This window comes from Capra hircus, chromosome 12 (assembly GCF_001704415.2).
Source record: "Capra hircus breed San Clemente chromosome 12, ASM170441v1, whole genome shotgun sequence".
Lineage (NCBI taxonomy): Eukaryota > Metazoa > Chordata > Mammalia > Artiodactyla > Bovidae > Capra > Capra hircus.
The window spans coordinates 40,320,427-40,335,312 of NC_030819.1; the positions used below are offsets into that span (position 1 = coordinate 40,320,427).

Below are 14,886 nucleotides of genomic sequence, written 5' to 3' on the forward strand. Positions count from 1 at the left end.
TTTGGTGGTAATCTTATCCTTGGTTCATGTTTTAATGGACATTTATTAAGACTTGGCTGAACAACTCTGTTTGACAAGCACTCAACTGATTCTCATATTCTTTCTTTAGATATGACAATTCTATCAGCACACTTTCTTGCCTGTTTGCTAATCTTTCTCTATACGATAACACTACATATCTCTAAATTGATCCCTTATGTTAATTTTAGAATTAGTGCACAGAGAACTATCTTATTTAATAGTTATTGTACAACATGTTAGTGTTCTCACCCATGTACTATCCAAATACTTGATGATTCTATTGGATGAGATGTAGAAAAAAGTTATTCCCTATGAAAGTGCCATTTCTTCAGTTAAAACAATTACCATACTTATTGAAAACATTTGCAACCTTTCACTGAAGTTTGACATTTGTCAAGTTTAACACTAGAACGGCATTTTGGTTTAGCATTGTTTAAATGTTAAATCAAGCTCTAGATATTTAGAACTTTGTTCATTCACAGTTACTTCCCTAAACAAATATAATTTTATTAAAATTTACTTAATTAGTCATGCTATAAAAAAGAAGCATAAAAATGCTAAACTTTTAAAAGAAGGATGATTTTTCCCCAGCCAAGCTTAAAATAAAATAACTAAACTCTGACAAGAACTGTTCTTCTAATTGCCACTTTTGGTTGTTCACTAGAGAAAACAAATGTACTTATTCTGAAAACTCAATTTATTCACTGCCAACTTTCCCTGTCTCTTGCAGTTTTAAAGGATCAAATGCTTGATTTGAAAGATCCTTGCTCCCCTTTTTAGCAGTATCTTATTTTTATCAAATAAGGCATCACTTTTTTTATGTTTCTGTTTTTATTAAGCATAGTCCATCATCACTAAGATTCAGCTATTCCCTCAGATTATTTCCTTCCATCCCTGTGTCTTAGTTTTCTTTCTCCCAGAAATGAATAAAAGGATGGAGAAAGTAATAAGATACCTCACTGTGCTTCACTTTGCTGAAGTTGGGAGGTCTCACCTTACAATCAGGACAAGGTAACCTAAGTGCAAAACACCCCATTTTCACTTGCTGGTACATTAACCACTCTGATGGATTCTCACTTGTTACTAATGAATGCTTAATTAGAACACACATGCACAAATACTTACCAAAGAAGACCTAGCAGCAATTTTCCTTTATTTACAGAAACTACAAGTTTAAGGAGGTCTGTGTTACGCTTTGCTTTTGTTTTTGATAAACTTTTAAAAGATAAGCTGTGTTTCAAATAGTTAAACAGAATAGGTATTTCTTTATACCAAGTGCACATTCGCCTACACAGCCCTCACCAACTAAGGGGTAAGACAATTAAGTAGACTTCATAAACTTTGCAATTGTAAATTTACCTTTCAAACATAATGAACCAGTAGACCAGAATCCAGCTTATATTCTCACCCTCAGTCCAATAAGTTTCATGAATCTGAACCTGGTTTTTCTGGAGAACTCTATTAAGAAAATCACCCAGCATCACCTTACTATCTGATATTTGAATAGAACTTCTTAAAACCTTGCTATTAAGCAGAAAGCATATTTACTGTGAGAATACAGCTCATAGAATCAGTGTAACAACTGTGCACATGGCTGGTGGAGAGGATAAATCTTCAACTAGTTATAAATAAATATCTGATATTGGTGACTATTAAAATTTCATTTCACTTAGGCAACCTATTTTATATTTTATTCATTTCCTCTTAGGAAACCTATTTAGTTTTAATATATATTTTTTAAAAAACTACTTACAGAAAAGCTAAAAATTTTTGCAACCCTCATATGCACTTTGCAAATCTTCACTTATTGTTAATGTTTTTCTTCTATATACTTTATAATTTTCTCTATCTGCATAATATTTTCTGAAGCATTTGAAAGTAAGATGTATAAATCATGGTACTTTACCTGTTATATTAACCCATACACATTCTGCTGCTGCTGCTAAGTCATTTCAGTCGTGTTCAACTCTGTGCGACCCCATAGACAGCAGTCCACCAGGCTCTCCCGTCCCTGGGATTCTCCAGGCAAGAACACCGGAGTGGGTTGCCATTTCCTTCTCCAATGCATGAAAGTGAAAAGTGAAAGTGAAGTCACTCAGTCGTGTCCGACTCTTGGCGACCCCATGGACTGCAGCCTACCAGGCTCCTCCATCCATGGGATTTTCTAGGCAAGAGTACTGGAGTGGGGTGCCATTGCCTTCTCCAAGAAAGTATTGTGTCAATAAAATAGGTTATTGGGCTGATAAATACACTGTATTTATGTATAAGAGAAAAATCCTTATTTTTAATGTGTATTCTAGGGAGTACTTATTAAAAATAAGGATTTTTCTCTTATACATAAATACAGTCTATTTATCAGCCCAATAACTTATTTTATTGACACAATACTTTTATTTAAACTGATATTGACACTCTAATCTTGTCATTTGACCCAATCATGTCCTTTATAGCATTTACAGCATTCCTAAATCCAAATTAAGATCACATTATATGTTGTTGTAATTTTTCTTTTGTTTCTTCGATTGTATGCATTTCCTTGGCCTTTTAAAAATTGTAAAAAAAATTGTAAAATTGACATGTTTGAAAAAGGTCTTAAGAGAATGTTTCTCACTTTGCATTTGATATTTCCTCTTGATTAGACTCAGGTTGTGTATTCTATACTGATAGACAAATAGAAGTATGAAAGTGAAAGTGAAGTCCTCTCTGACTCTTTGCGGCCCGTGGACTGTAACCTACCAGGCTCCTCTGTCCATGGGATTCTCCAGGCAAGAATACTAGAGTGGATTACCATTTCCTTCTCCAAGGAATCTTCCCGACCTAGGGATTGAACCCGGGTCTCCCACCTTGCAGGCAGACGCTTTAACCTCTGAGCCAAATAGAAGTATAGGCAGAGTAGAAATAGCTTGGCAGAGGACAAGAGTTTGGATCCTAGGGCAAGTGTTGTAAGAACACTTAGGTCTTAGTAATATAATGTATAGGATCCAAACCCTATCTCCAAGAGTATAGGCTAATCATTCACATCTAAAACATTTTAATAGAGGGCTAATTTTTTAAACATTAAGCATAGATTGCCTGGTTCTTGGTGAATAGACAAGCAGTAAATAGCTGACAATGATGAAATTCAAGCAAAGGGACACTTTAAGAGACCTACAATAAGAACATAATTTCTTAGAAGAACTAGATACTTTGAACTGACTAGTCATTTGGAAAAATTATTTTGTACAGGGCTGGAGTTGACTAACTCCAAGCTTGCTAAGATTAACCATAGACCTCTGTACATCTCCAAGTGCCTTCTCTCCACATTTTTAAACTCAACTCTCATTACTGGTTTGTCTGTTTACTTTCTATTTAAAAAAAATGTGTGGTTAGATCAGGCTGCTCAGTGATGTTTCCTTCTAGCTCCAATACCTCAAGTCTAATTCCACTTGCTTCAGTTTGTCAGGATGTCAAAGTTCCAGTCTTTCCCCCTGTAATTGTGCTTGCGTGCCTTTGTGCTAAGTCACTTTAGTTGTGTTCGACCCTTTGTGACCTTATGGACTGTAGCCCACCAAGGATCCTCTGTCCATGAGATTGTCCAAGCAAGAATACTGGAGTGGATTCAGGAAGACCCCCTCCTCCAGGGGATCTTCCTGACCCAGTGATGAGACCTGTATCTCATGTCTCCTGAATAGGCAGGTGGGTTCTTTACCACTAGTGCCACCTGGGAAGGTTTACCTAGAGTCTAATAATGTGTAGAAAGGGATTTTTTTCATGTGTAGAAAGGGATTTATTTTTATTGTTTCTGTTTAAAAATGTAGCTACCTGTTTACCGTATGTATAGTAACTTTAGATAATAATCTTCTGTTCTCAGAGCATGTTTTAAACTAGAAGATGTTCTCATCCACTTTCTTCTTTGAAGAAAACTGAAAAATTTATAAAAAGCAGTTCTTGTTTACAAAATTGTTTACAATATTAGCCACAATCAAGAGCTTTACTTCATACTAACTTTGTAATAAACACGATATTATCTACTCTGATTTCAAATGAGCTGGGCCATTTTGGTCCATTAGGTAATCCATTACCTACTGCCTGTACTAGTATATTTGGCTTCTGTAGATGATACTCTGCTTGGTGTGCCTTCTTACAAATAGTCTGTGCCCACTGTCTAGAATGGCACCAGATGTGTACAGAGTAAGCATTCAAAAGGGATCTGATAGCCAGTCCTTTCTCATTTTCACTCAACTTTGTGGGCCGCAGGTTATGCAACTATCACCCTGAAAGATCTTAAATTCAAAATCTGTTGCAACTTCTTCAGTTTTTGTCTTTTCATCATTTTTGAACACAACCTTGACCATAACTTCAGGAAATCACTTATACAGTTATTATCTGCATTTCATGAGAAGAAATGATATTTACTGAGTATCCTCTTGTAAAAGAGCTTGTGCTGAACATCAATCTCTCTTAAAATATTTTTCATGTTAAATGTAGACTTTCTGTCTCTGCTTCTTTGCCTCAGCATTAGCAGAATGTTCTTACTCTAAATATAAAATTATATTAAAAAAGCAAGAAACAATATTTTCTTTAATTAGCTTCTTCCTTTAGGGGTTTTAGAAGAGGGGTTATGACTTGACAAAGATCCTTCCCATCTGTTTCTGTTTTCTTGCTTTTATTTTGACTTCCTTTCGTTGTCTTATCAAATATCACATGAATCATTAACTTCTTTTTCATCTCTTCTTTTGGTTTCTCTTACTTCATATGATTAAGACATTATGTTGAGAAAATTTAGGGCTACTACATTTCATATTAGCCTAATATTCTTTAGGTAAATATTAAATGTTCTAGATAAATGATCTTATATGTTTGCCATCTGTTATATTCATATTTTTCTCAGCTCTGGAGTAGTAAGATATGGGCCCATACAACTTTTTTTGTGAAAGCAGCAAAATTCACTCAATTACAGGTGTCTGGATATAAGTTTTGACCAAATAGATGCTATTTTTAATAAAGCTACTTCCTAACAGAAGTGTAATTTATTAATCTCTTTGTGCCAAAAAAACAAAAAACAAGAGATCCTTGTGTATGTTTTCAAGGGAGTTCTATTCAAAACTGGAATATATACCTATCTGCATACTGAGTAATACTCTTCAGTGACACAGTCTCTTTTTAATGTTTCCATGAAAGCATTGGATTTCTGGTGTAAGCCACCTAAGCAATTTGAAATTGTTCCAATTTGTAATAAAATTGCATCATATATTGTGATTGTTGTTGAACAAACTTCATTAACTTTTTAAAATAAATGATCAAGCTATTTAATACTTTAGTTTCATATATGAAATATGAGCTAAATTCTATATCTGTTTATATGTATTAGATGCTATAAATAACTACATATAAAAATAGGTACAAAATATTAAATCAGTGTATATGTATAACTGAATCACTTTTCTGTACCCCTGATACTATCACAACACTGTCAATCAACAATACTCTAAAATAAAAATGAAATTTAAAAAGTAAATATAATTCACAAACACAAAACAGAACTATATTAAAACATGAGATCAATTTTTATAAGTATTTTAAAATATTTTCTTTAACTCATCTGTAGATCTAAATCTGCATAATAACAGTAAGCAGCATGCAAAAATTCATACCTACAATGAACTATTCAGTGATCTAGATACTTACTTATTCACCAAATTAGAGCTGTAAGCATGAACTTTGGAACTATTAAAGGAATTTGTAATTTAAATAGTTTCACTCACTCCCTACTCCCACATGCTTTTAATTAGAAGAGACTTTTTAATTAAGTACTCCCATGCACAAAGTGCTGCTTGATGATTTTTCTGTCATATCAGCCTCCCTTACAAAAGCAAATAATCATTGTGTCAAAGGAAGATATTTGCTCTGAAACCAAACTATAAGAATTCTAGTTCTGATTTCAAGTTGTTCATTTGAGGTTTTGCATACTAAAAGGAAGCCTCTGTTTTCTGAGAACATGGTGAGAAAAGATTTACAAAACAGGGAGACTGATGGTATCAAGATGTCTAAGGTTCAGTCCCTTCCTCTGCATCAGAGTCAGTGTATTTCCTCCAGTAATCTTCCAACTGCTTTTTAGAGGAAGTGACATAATGGAATAGATGTGGATTCAAGTAAATATCAATTCATTGCATATCTATTTGCTAGTTCTTTGAAAATATGCAGGATAACTTAATTTTTTTAGGCCTATTTGTAAAAGGCACTAAGAATACATTTTTTTGTTGAGTTGTTGAAAAGTTTAGATTTGAAATCTGTAAAATGCCCTGAACACAATAGACTCTCAGAAAATATTATCTATGCTGTTCATAATTATTATTACCTTTATTTTCAATTTGCATGCTAAGTCGCTTCAGTTGTGTCTGACTGTGCAAACCTATGGACTGTAGCCTGCCAGGCTCTTCTGTCCATGGGATTCTCTGGCAGGAGTGGGTTGCCATGCCCTTTTCCAGGGGATCTTCCAGACCCAGGGATTGAACCTTCGTCTCTTAAGTCTCCTGCATTGGCAAACAAGTTCTTTACCACTAGCACCACCTGGGAAGCTCCTGTTTCTAGTTGATTTGATCTTTAAAAAATTCTTACCCAGTTGAAATATCAGGGAATGATTATTTCATAAACCATGCTCAGCATCAGGAAAAATATTTCTTGGTGGCCAGCAAATACAGAAATAAAGATGATATAGGAAATGATGAGTAGATGTGAGATTATCTACTCAGAAATGAAGTGCAATGTACAAAAGACAGCCGTGAAAACAAAACATAAATAAAGCCTCTGAGCTTCTAAATGCCAATAATACAACTCTGAATAATGAAGTCTTAGCCATGAAAATACTCAGAAGTTCCAATAATCTCCATCCTGTAGCTTGGTTTTTAGGGCTCCATCACTTTGCCTACTATTTGAAGAGTCAGGCAAGGACAGAATATTGGAATACTTATTACATAACATAAAACCATGGCACAGTTTGAATTATGGGCCCATGTATTTTATCTAGCACCCTTGCCATTAGGCTTGCTCTCAGGTGGTTTGTTATTGGAGGCCTGAGGTAGACCTAGTACTACTACTACTAAGTCTCTCCAGTCGTGTCTGACTCTGCGACCCCATAGATGGCAGCCCATGAGGCTCCGCCATCCCTGAGATTCTCCAGGCAAGAACACTGGAGTGGGTTGCCATTTCCTTCTCCAATGCATGAAAGTGAAAAGTGAAAGTGAAGTCGCTCAGTAGTGTCCGACTCAGAGACCCCATGGACTGCGGCCCACCAGGCTCCTCCGTCCATGGGATTTTCCAGGCAAGAGTGCTCCGTCCATGGGATTTTCCAGGCAAGAGTGCTGGAGTGGGGCCCCATAACTCAGAAGCCTGATGTTAGCTCTCTGGGTACATCCATATGTGATTATTTGCTGTAGATTAGCAGGTCAATATAATTTCTCAGGAACAACATAAAATTACTTAAAACTTTTTTTTCTTACAGATTCTGATTTATCCATAAATATGTTTCAATAAGGGCTTCCCTTGTGGCTCAGTGGGAAACAATATTCCTGCAATGCAGGAGATGTGAATTTGATCCCTGAGTGGGGAAGATTCCCCTGGAGAAGGAAATGGCAACACACTACTGTATTTTTGCCTGGGAAATCCCATGGACAGAGGAGCCTAGCAGTCTGCAGTCCATGGAGTCACAAGGAGTCCATGAACACGACTTAGTGACTAAGTAAAATGTTTTAATAAATATGACAAAATTATAAAGTAAGCCTGCTTCAAAGTTAGGCTTTGTAGACAAAAAGAGAGAGAGTTACTCTTCTAGAGTCTGTCTGTGCCTGATAAATTTCTATTTCCAGTTAATTCTAAGGCAGATAATCTCTGATATCTAAGTATTATTGAACCATGGAAATGCCTTAACTATAACAATTGGAATCTATTTTACAGCCAGCATTTTTAATGCTTGATGCTTTCCTCCTGTTATGAACATGAGTCAAAACTTTGAGACATATTTATTAAAAGTAAATGTTATAGTAGACTAAATACTGAGCACATAAATATGTTTATAATTTTTATAAACATATTTTGTATATGGCTGCAATAAAAATCTTCCAAAATTATTGTTTTATATTTTTAATATATATATTTTTGTTTTAAAATTTAGTTTCAGATAGACTTTAAAATCTCTAAATGCTAAAGGAATTATTTTTAGCACATAAGCATGTTAATTAATTAATTTCTCCAAAAGTTTAACATTTGAGACTGCATTAAAATCTTTAAAGAAAGCATCATGCTGAAGCATTCTCCTTCTGATACTGATGGGAAAAGAATTATGGCTGCTGCTTTTGTGGGTCTCGCCGTGTAAGAAACTTCTCATATGCAACATCAAAGTGAGACAAAGTGCTATGAAGTTCTTATGGTGAGCTCTATTAAGAGATGTTTAATAAGACAGCAATGCAAGCAGGGAAGGAGGAGGTATTTATTTTGAAGCTTCTAGAAGGAATAACAGACCTCAGCATTGCAGAGCTTGGTGTGCGACAGGGTTACTGCATGAGGGAGAGGGGTGACAGATAAGATTAGAGAAGAAAGTCAATGCCAATTATGTAGAACCTGGATGAAGAATCTGGCTAGTGGATCTTTTAAAACAACGTGTGTGCTGTGTGCCAAGTCATGTCCGACTCTTTGCGATCCCATGGATAGTAGCTCACCAGGCTCCCCTGTCCAGAGATTCTCCAGGCAAGAATATTGGAGTGGGCTGCCGTTTCCTTCTCCTTATAACAATGTGCAAAACTACAATGACTGATGATCAATGAATGACTTTTGTATAACCATTCTTCGCCACTGCATTCCTTCTCCTAATGTGCTATAGGTATCAATAATCTTTAAGGCTTAAATTTTTTTCTTTAATGGAAAAAGACTTTTAAGAATTCATAATCTTGAGATGTTAATTTTGAACAAGTCGTTTCTTTTCCACAAGTATTTTGAATGACTTCACTGAATGAAACTTGAATTTTGAGGACAAATGTTTCTCCTCCCCTGTCTAATCTTAGGAAACATTGTCTCTTAAAAAAAAAAAATGAATGAGAATGATATCTTCAACATAAGTGAATACATGAATGATAGAAATATTGAGATAAATTGGAAGGAAACAAAAGTTGGGTTAAATTAAATAAAGACTAAGAATTAGAAAATTTTGGTTAAAAACGCCAGTATTCTTTGGTTATTCCTATAATTTCTATTATAGATTTTAAAACCATTTAGTTGCTTTACTTAGTAAAACTCATTATCAAAAATATCTATTAGGAGTTCTGATTTTTAGACACATGATACTAAGAATGTGAAAAACTGAAGCTTTATTTTTAAATTTTTTATAATATTAGTTTATTAGGTTTATTTGGGCTTATTTATCTACTTTGTATATATAAACCACAGGAAAATTATATCTGATTTGTTCATTCATTTGTTCATTCAAACCATACTTATTGAACCTTCACTGGGTGCTCAGATTATACCAATAAGCCAGAGTTCATAATATCCTGGAGGCAAAGCTAAAACATGTGGTAGGAATATACAATTTTAGGTACATCAATATTTCTGTGAAGTAGAAAAATGGTTTAACATTGGTTTTAAGTTGCTAATTACCGCAGATTATGTATAAGCACTCAATTAACTTAATGTTGAAGGTGAGATCTACAAATATTTAGACTGTGTTTCCTTAATCACTGTAGTTTATTTCTAGTTCCTTATGTATGAATTCTTAAAGTTACCAGACATTTCACAAACACTTGTACTGCAATAAGCTTTTTTCAAATGTTTGAAAACTTTACTTTTCTATATACCTTCTGCTATAGATATTAAATTATGTGAAATTTAAACATTTTATACAAATATTTTGAAAGTTTAAACCACATCATAAAGTGGACAGTTGAGAGGGTAATAGATTAATGTTTTGCTTTGTTTTTCCTCTGGATTTTAATTTCTTATTTATGCTTCATTCTAGTAGATTTATTGAAGATTTAATTTATTTCTTTTTCACATAGCTGTATTTCTCAATTGGTAAAAGTTGAGTAATATATTTGCATCTTAATATTTAATTATCCTATTAATCTCACTTCAAAGTGGAAAGATTATAGTTCATTGATATTGATGAAATAACCTGGATGACTTTCATATAAATAGCAACAAGTGTGCACACGAGTTGCATTACATAGTATATTTAACAACACCTCTCAGTCTTTCATAATGGAGATATATCTGAGTGCATTCAGAAAAAAATTGGTTCTGCAAGCTTGGAGGAAGTAATTGTCATTCAACAGAAATCAACTAGCTTTGCATATCAGTAACACACACACACATACTCTTAAATATTTTCTGAGTGCTCTGTACTGATATCAAAATAGCAAATATATGAGAATTTATGAAATGCTGTATTCTTTTCAAACATATAAACTCAATGTAATTATGAAATTGACTTTGAGAATATGTGAAAGATGTTGCTTCCTAAATAAGTGAAGATAGAATAAAACCCACAAATTTTATATTGGGTTGTGTAGTTTTTATTTTCACATTTGTCTCCAAGATGTCATATAATTATTTTTTGTTGTTCATTTTTAGATGGAAGACTGTATTTGAAAACTACTGTCATGTACTGAATCTTTCCTGTTGAAGAAACCCATGTTATAGTAAAGAACTCTGCAGTCAGACGTTCATCATTGGAAAGTTTGGAAAAAAATAAAGTCCTTTTAAGGGAACTTCCTCAATTTTGTGTATTAATGTTCTTTAAAGTTTAAGTATTCTACAAAAAAAGGTTTTCCTTTATTGATTTTCATCTGTGGTTCATACCAGAGACCTGAGAATGTTTGTAAATGTACAAGTATCAAACTTCATACAGTTAATAACTGCAACTTTGCTGCTGGACACTTGTATACAGTTTAAAAGCAGGTCTGAATAAGACCTACCTTTTGTTTTTTAATGGAATGAACCATTTTCCTCTTCTGAAAATTCTGTATCTGAGCACATCAAGATTCTTGTAGCACTGGTCACCTAGACTTACAGAATTATGTCCTCCAGAAACCAGCAAGAACACTTGGAAATGAACTTGTAGAGGACATAGAGGATTCCTAAAAAGTCATTAAATCACAGAATAATATTGTTACATTCTATTTTAAACTCTCTAACTGTGGTTTTTCTCCTGAAGATTTTTGTCTCATGTACTTTCCAAAAGACCAACAAATGGATATTGACAACAACCCCGTGAAATAACATTTTGCATATCTGAAAAGAAGCATTGGATATAAGCCAAAAGGTTTCACTGAAGGTCTTTTTACCTTAAAAAATATATAAATGTAACATGTTTTCATTCCAAACTGGTAGTGGTATATAGAACTTAAAATGATCAGGATGCTTCTTCTTCAAACTGTTGGTCACATGTACAGTATATAAACATAAAACATACAAGGAAGGTATTATGTATGCAGTAGTATACTAGAGTTTAGGAAAATGAAAATTTTAGAAAATATGTTTTGTCACCCTGTTGGTCAGAAAGACACCTTTCTGGTTTTAACGCATGCAGGCATGTAAATATTTGTCTGGAGTCACAGTATTAATGAATGAGATCTTATGCATCTGGTGACAACAGAACTCTGTGTCAGCCACTTTTATTTGTATATTGAACCCTAGTTAGTGCCCCAAACTGCACTATTGAGAATGGATTGTGGCTGAATAGTAAATCAAAACACCAGAAATATTTTTATATGTTAATGTCATATTATGTTAATGTTGCTGAAAGACAAAACCTAACAAACTCTTGATCTTTGATGTATCAGTCCAATACCATGTAGCGCTGAGTGATAAAGTTCAAATGTGTTGTGCTTCCCACCCTGGTCAGAGGGAAGGGTGCCTATGTGTTATTTTCACTGTCTTCTTGAGAGTTACCATATGTGTTTTCACTTTTGTGCAGATAACTGGAAGTCAAGCTGCAAACAGTGCTTACTACAGGCTGAAATTACCTTCTCTTTGTTTTTACATATGTGGAGTTCCACCTTTAAAGACTGAAATCATGAGTCAGTACAGTTGCTGGACATTTTATGATTTTGCTGGTAAATTTTATGATCTTAACATTATTTATTACCATAAATAGCAAAATCTTAAATGGCCAAGGAAACTACCTTAAAAATGTTTAAAGATAGTTCTCATTGGCTATTAATGATTTGGTTAAGAAATTAACATTATAGATACACTGGCACTAAGCTTCTGTAGTTTTTAGGTCTTCCTTGCAATACTGAAACGTATTTCTTTTGTGTAGCTCGCTATTAACCAGCTAAGGCCATTTTTAATACAATAAAAAGGTTATATATGCAGTTCCTATTTTTAGCTTGCTTAAAAGGGAGCAATATTTTTATTTAAAACACTGTTAGTAAGTGCTTTATAGAAACTTGGTTTTCTAAGCATAATTCTTCCATAAACATCTTTTGTTATTTGAACACAAGAGATTGTATTCCTTGTTGTATGTATCTCTTGCTTTTCCCTGTATGCAGTCTTTAAAGGATTATAAAACTTAAAATCAGAGGGACTTGTGGCAACCTTTTGAATCATACATTTTTGAAAGCTTTTTTTTAAAAGCCCACAACTTCCATAAGTAGTAATCAGCCATTGCTCTGCTTCTTGCATAGAGTCACCTGTTAAGTAGGTTAAATAGTTTTAAAATACATATTTTCCAGACCTTTGAGAATGCTTTAGTGTTTGGTTCACTATAAAAGGAAATTTTAGAAAGGAATAAAAAAAAGCTATCAGCTATATGCTAAGAGAGAATCTTACTAACATGTTGTAAATATTACAAGTCAAGAAATGTTATTTTAAGTCTGTAACTTAAGTTTTTTACCCTTTATTAGTTATACAGGTTGGTTTAAAATTCGTTTTTTGGTTTAAGCAAGTAAAATTGTGCCCATTTTATGGTTTCCATGCTTTTGTAATCCTAAAATTATTAATGTCTAGTTGTTCTATATTATAACCACATTTGCGCTCTATGCAAGCCCTTGAAACAGAACATACTCATCTTCATGTAGGACCTATGAAAATTGTCTATTTTTATCTATATATTTAAAGTTTTCTAAAAATGATAAAAGGTTATTACGAATTTTGTTGTACAAAATCTGTACAAAAATCTGTTTTTACATCATAATGCAAGAATTGGAAATTTTTCTATGGTAGCCTAGTTCTTTGAGCCTGGTTTCAATGTGAGAACCACGTTTACTGTTATTGTATTTAATTTTCTTTTTCTTTTCAACAATCTCCTAATAAAACTGTCTGAAATCTCCCAGTGACTTTATTTATAGTTCATCTTTATTAAATTTTGTGAAATGCATAGCATTGAAGGAATATTTACTTTCTAATGGGAGGCATCTAAAAACAACATAAGTCAGCTCTTTACAATATGAAGGGAACAATGCTCAATGATTTTATTTAACATGCAACTGCTTCTATCTCTAATATGAATTACTGCGGTGAAAAACATCATAAAAGCACACTCTGTAGTTATTGTTTAACAAGCAGATTTTCCATATTTTGTTTCTTGCCAGCTAAGCAAACTGCCCACATATACATGATTTATTTATGTACATTTTTCAGTTTATGAAGCTGCTATTTGTACCTTTTTCCTTTATATTCTTATATTCCCATGATTCTTATTTCACAAAGCTTTGTGCTGAATAATGTAAAGGAGACATGTTGATGGAACAAAATATATTATTCCCGTATCTATAGGAGTATAGATTTGTAACTATAACTCAGTGTTTTGTTTTTACTCTCTATCACTGAAAAAAAAAAAAGGCTTTTAGAATCTTTGCAATTCCAATAGCCTTTAATAATATAAACGTTTTAACCAATCCAAAATGCCACACTTAAGGAAATCACAGATACTCTGTGAATACTCCAAACATTCCCAAAAGAATGGAAAATGATTTTTTTTTCTGTCTAAAGAAATTATTTCAATGAATTAACAAATAGTGATAGATCCCTAATAAAAACCCCAAATGTTATGTGACCACTACAAACACATTTTTTCTCTTCTGTCCTCACAGGTTTATGTTGGTAAGACTTGTATTAGAATATCATGTGGCCTCTGGATGTTAGCAGAATTTGGTGATGATTTAAGGTTTCTCCCCATGTGTTTTCATTGGCATTAGGAAATTTACAATATGAACAAAAGTTATTTATTACTAGAAGAGAGTAAATTATAAATAAAAGTTACATGGATTGCATTTTTACAATATGGGGAGTAGAGATGTTAATAGAATTAAAATATTGCAAATGACATTGTAAATATATCACTTTTTTTCATGTGTAGGCTTGGTGCTAACATTTATCTTTCATATGTACAACTGGTATATAAAAGCTGAACTGATCCTCATTTATTCCTTTAAACAGATTCATTAATAAAGCCTCATTCTGCAGAAAGCACAGTGCTAAGTGTTGTAATGAATGAAAACATAGCTTTGCCCCAGAGGAGCTTATAATTTTGTTGGAATAGGAAGTCTTACTTTCAGCAAGAGAAGAGTCAATGAGTGTCTCCTAGTCTACCATGGACGTAGAACTAGTGTTAAGAGGGTATTGACTTAGATACCTTCCTACTAAGTGGTAACAATCTATATCCATTTTGTGCATTCACTTTCTAGTGACTAATACAAGATAGTTTGCAGGTCAGACAATTCTGCAGAGATTGACAAGAATATATTTCCCTCTAAGTAAAACACCATACTAGTTATTCTTTTTCTGTTACTTTTCATGTATTTCAATCATATCACTCTTCTTGCCAGTCCTCACAAACTTTGTGTTTCTTTTAATTAATTTATTTTTAATTAAAGGATAATTGCTTTACAGTAT

At 33.4% G+C, this 14,886-nt stretch overlaps 1 protein-coding gene across 2 annotated transcripts in view; it reads left to right on the top strand.

Moving 5' to 3' along the window:
• DACH1 (dachshund family transcription factor 1) overlaps positions 1-13,324 on the top strand; it is a 465,438-nt gene extending 452,114 nt beyond the window's left edge. Inside the window, exon 11 of one of the 2 annotated variants that reach the window (XM_018056516.1) lies at positions 10,621-11,342. In XM_018056516.1, the coding sequence (XP_017912005.1) occupies positions 10,621-10,658 (38 nt within the window). In that variant the 3' untranslated portion in view covers positions 10,659-11,342. Of the gene's footprint in view, positions 1-10,620 lie in introns of both variants that reach the window. The other variant, XM_018056515.1, reaches the window with a different exon arrangement.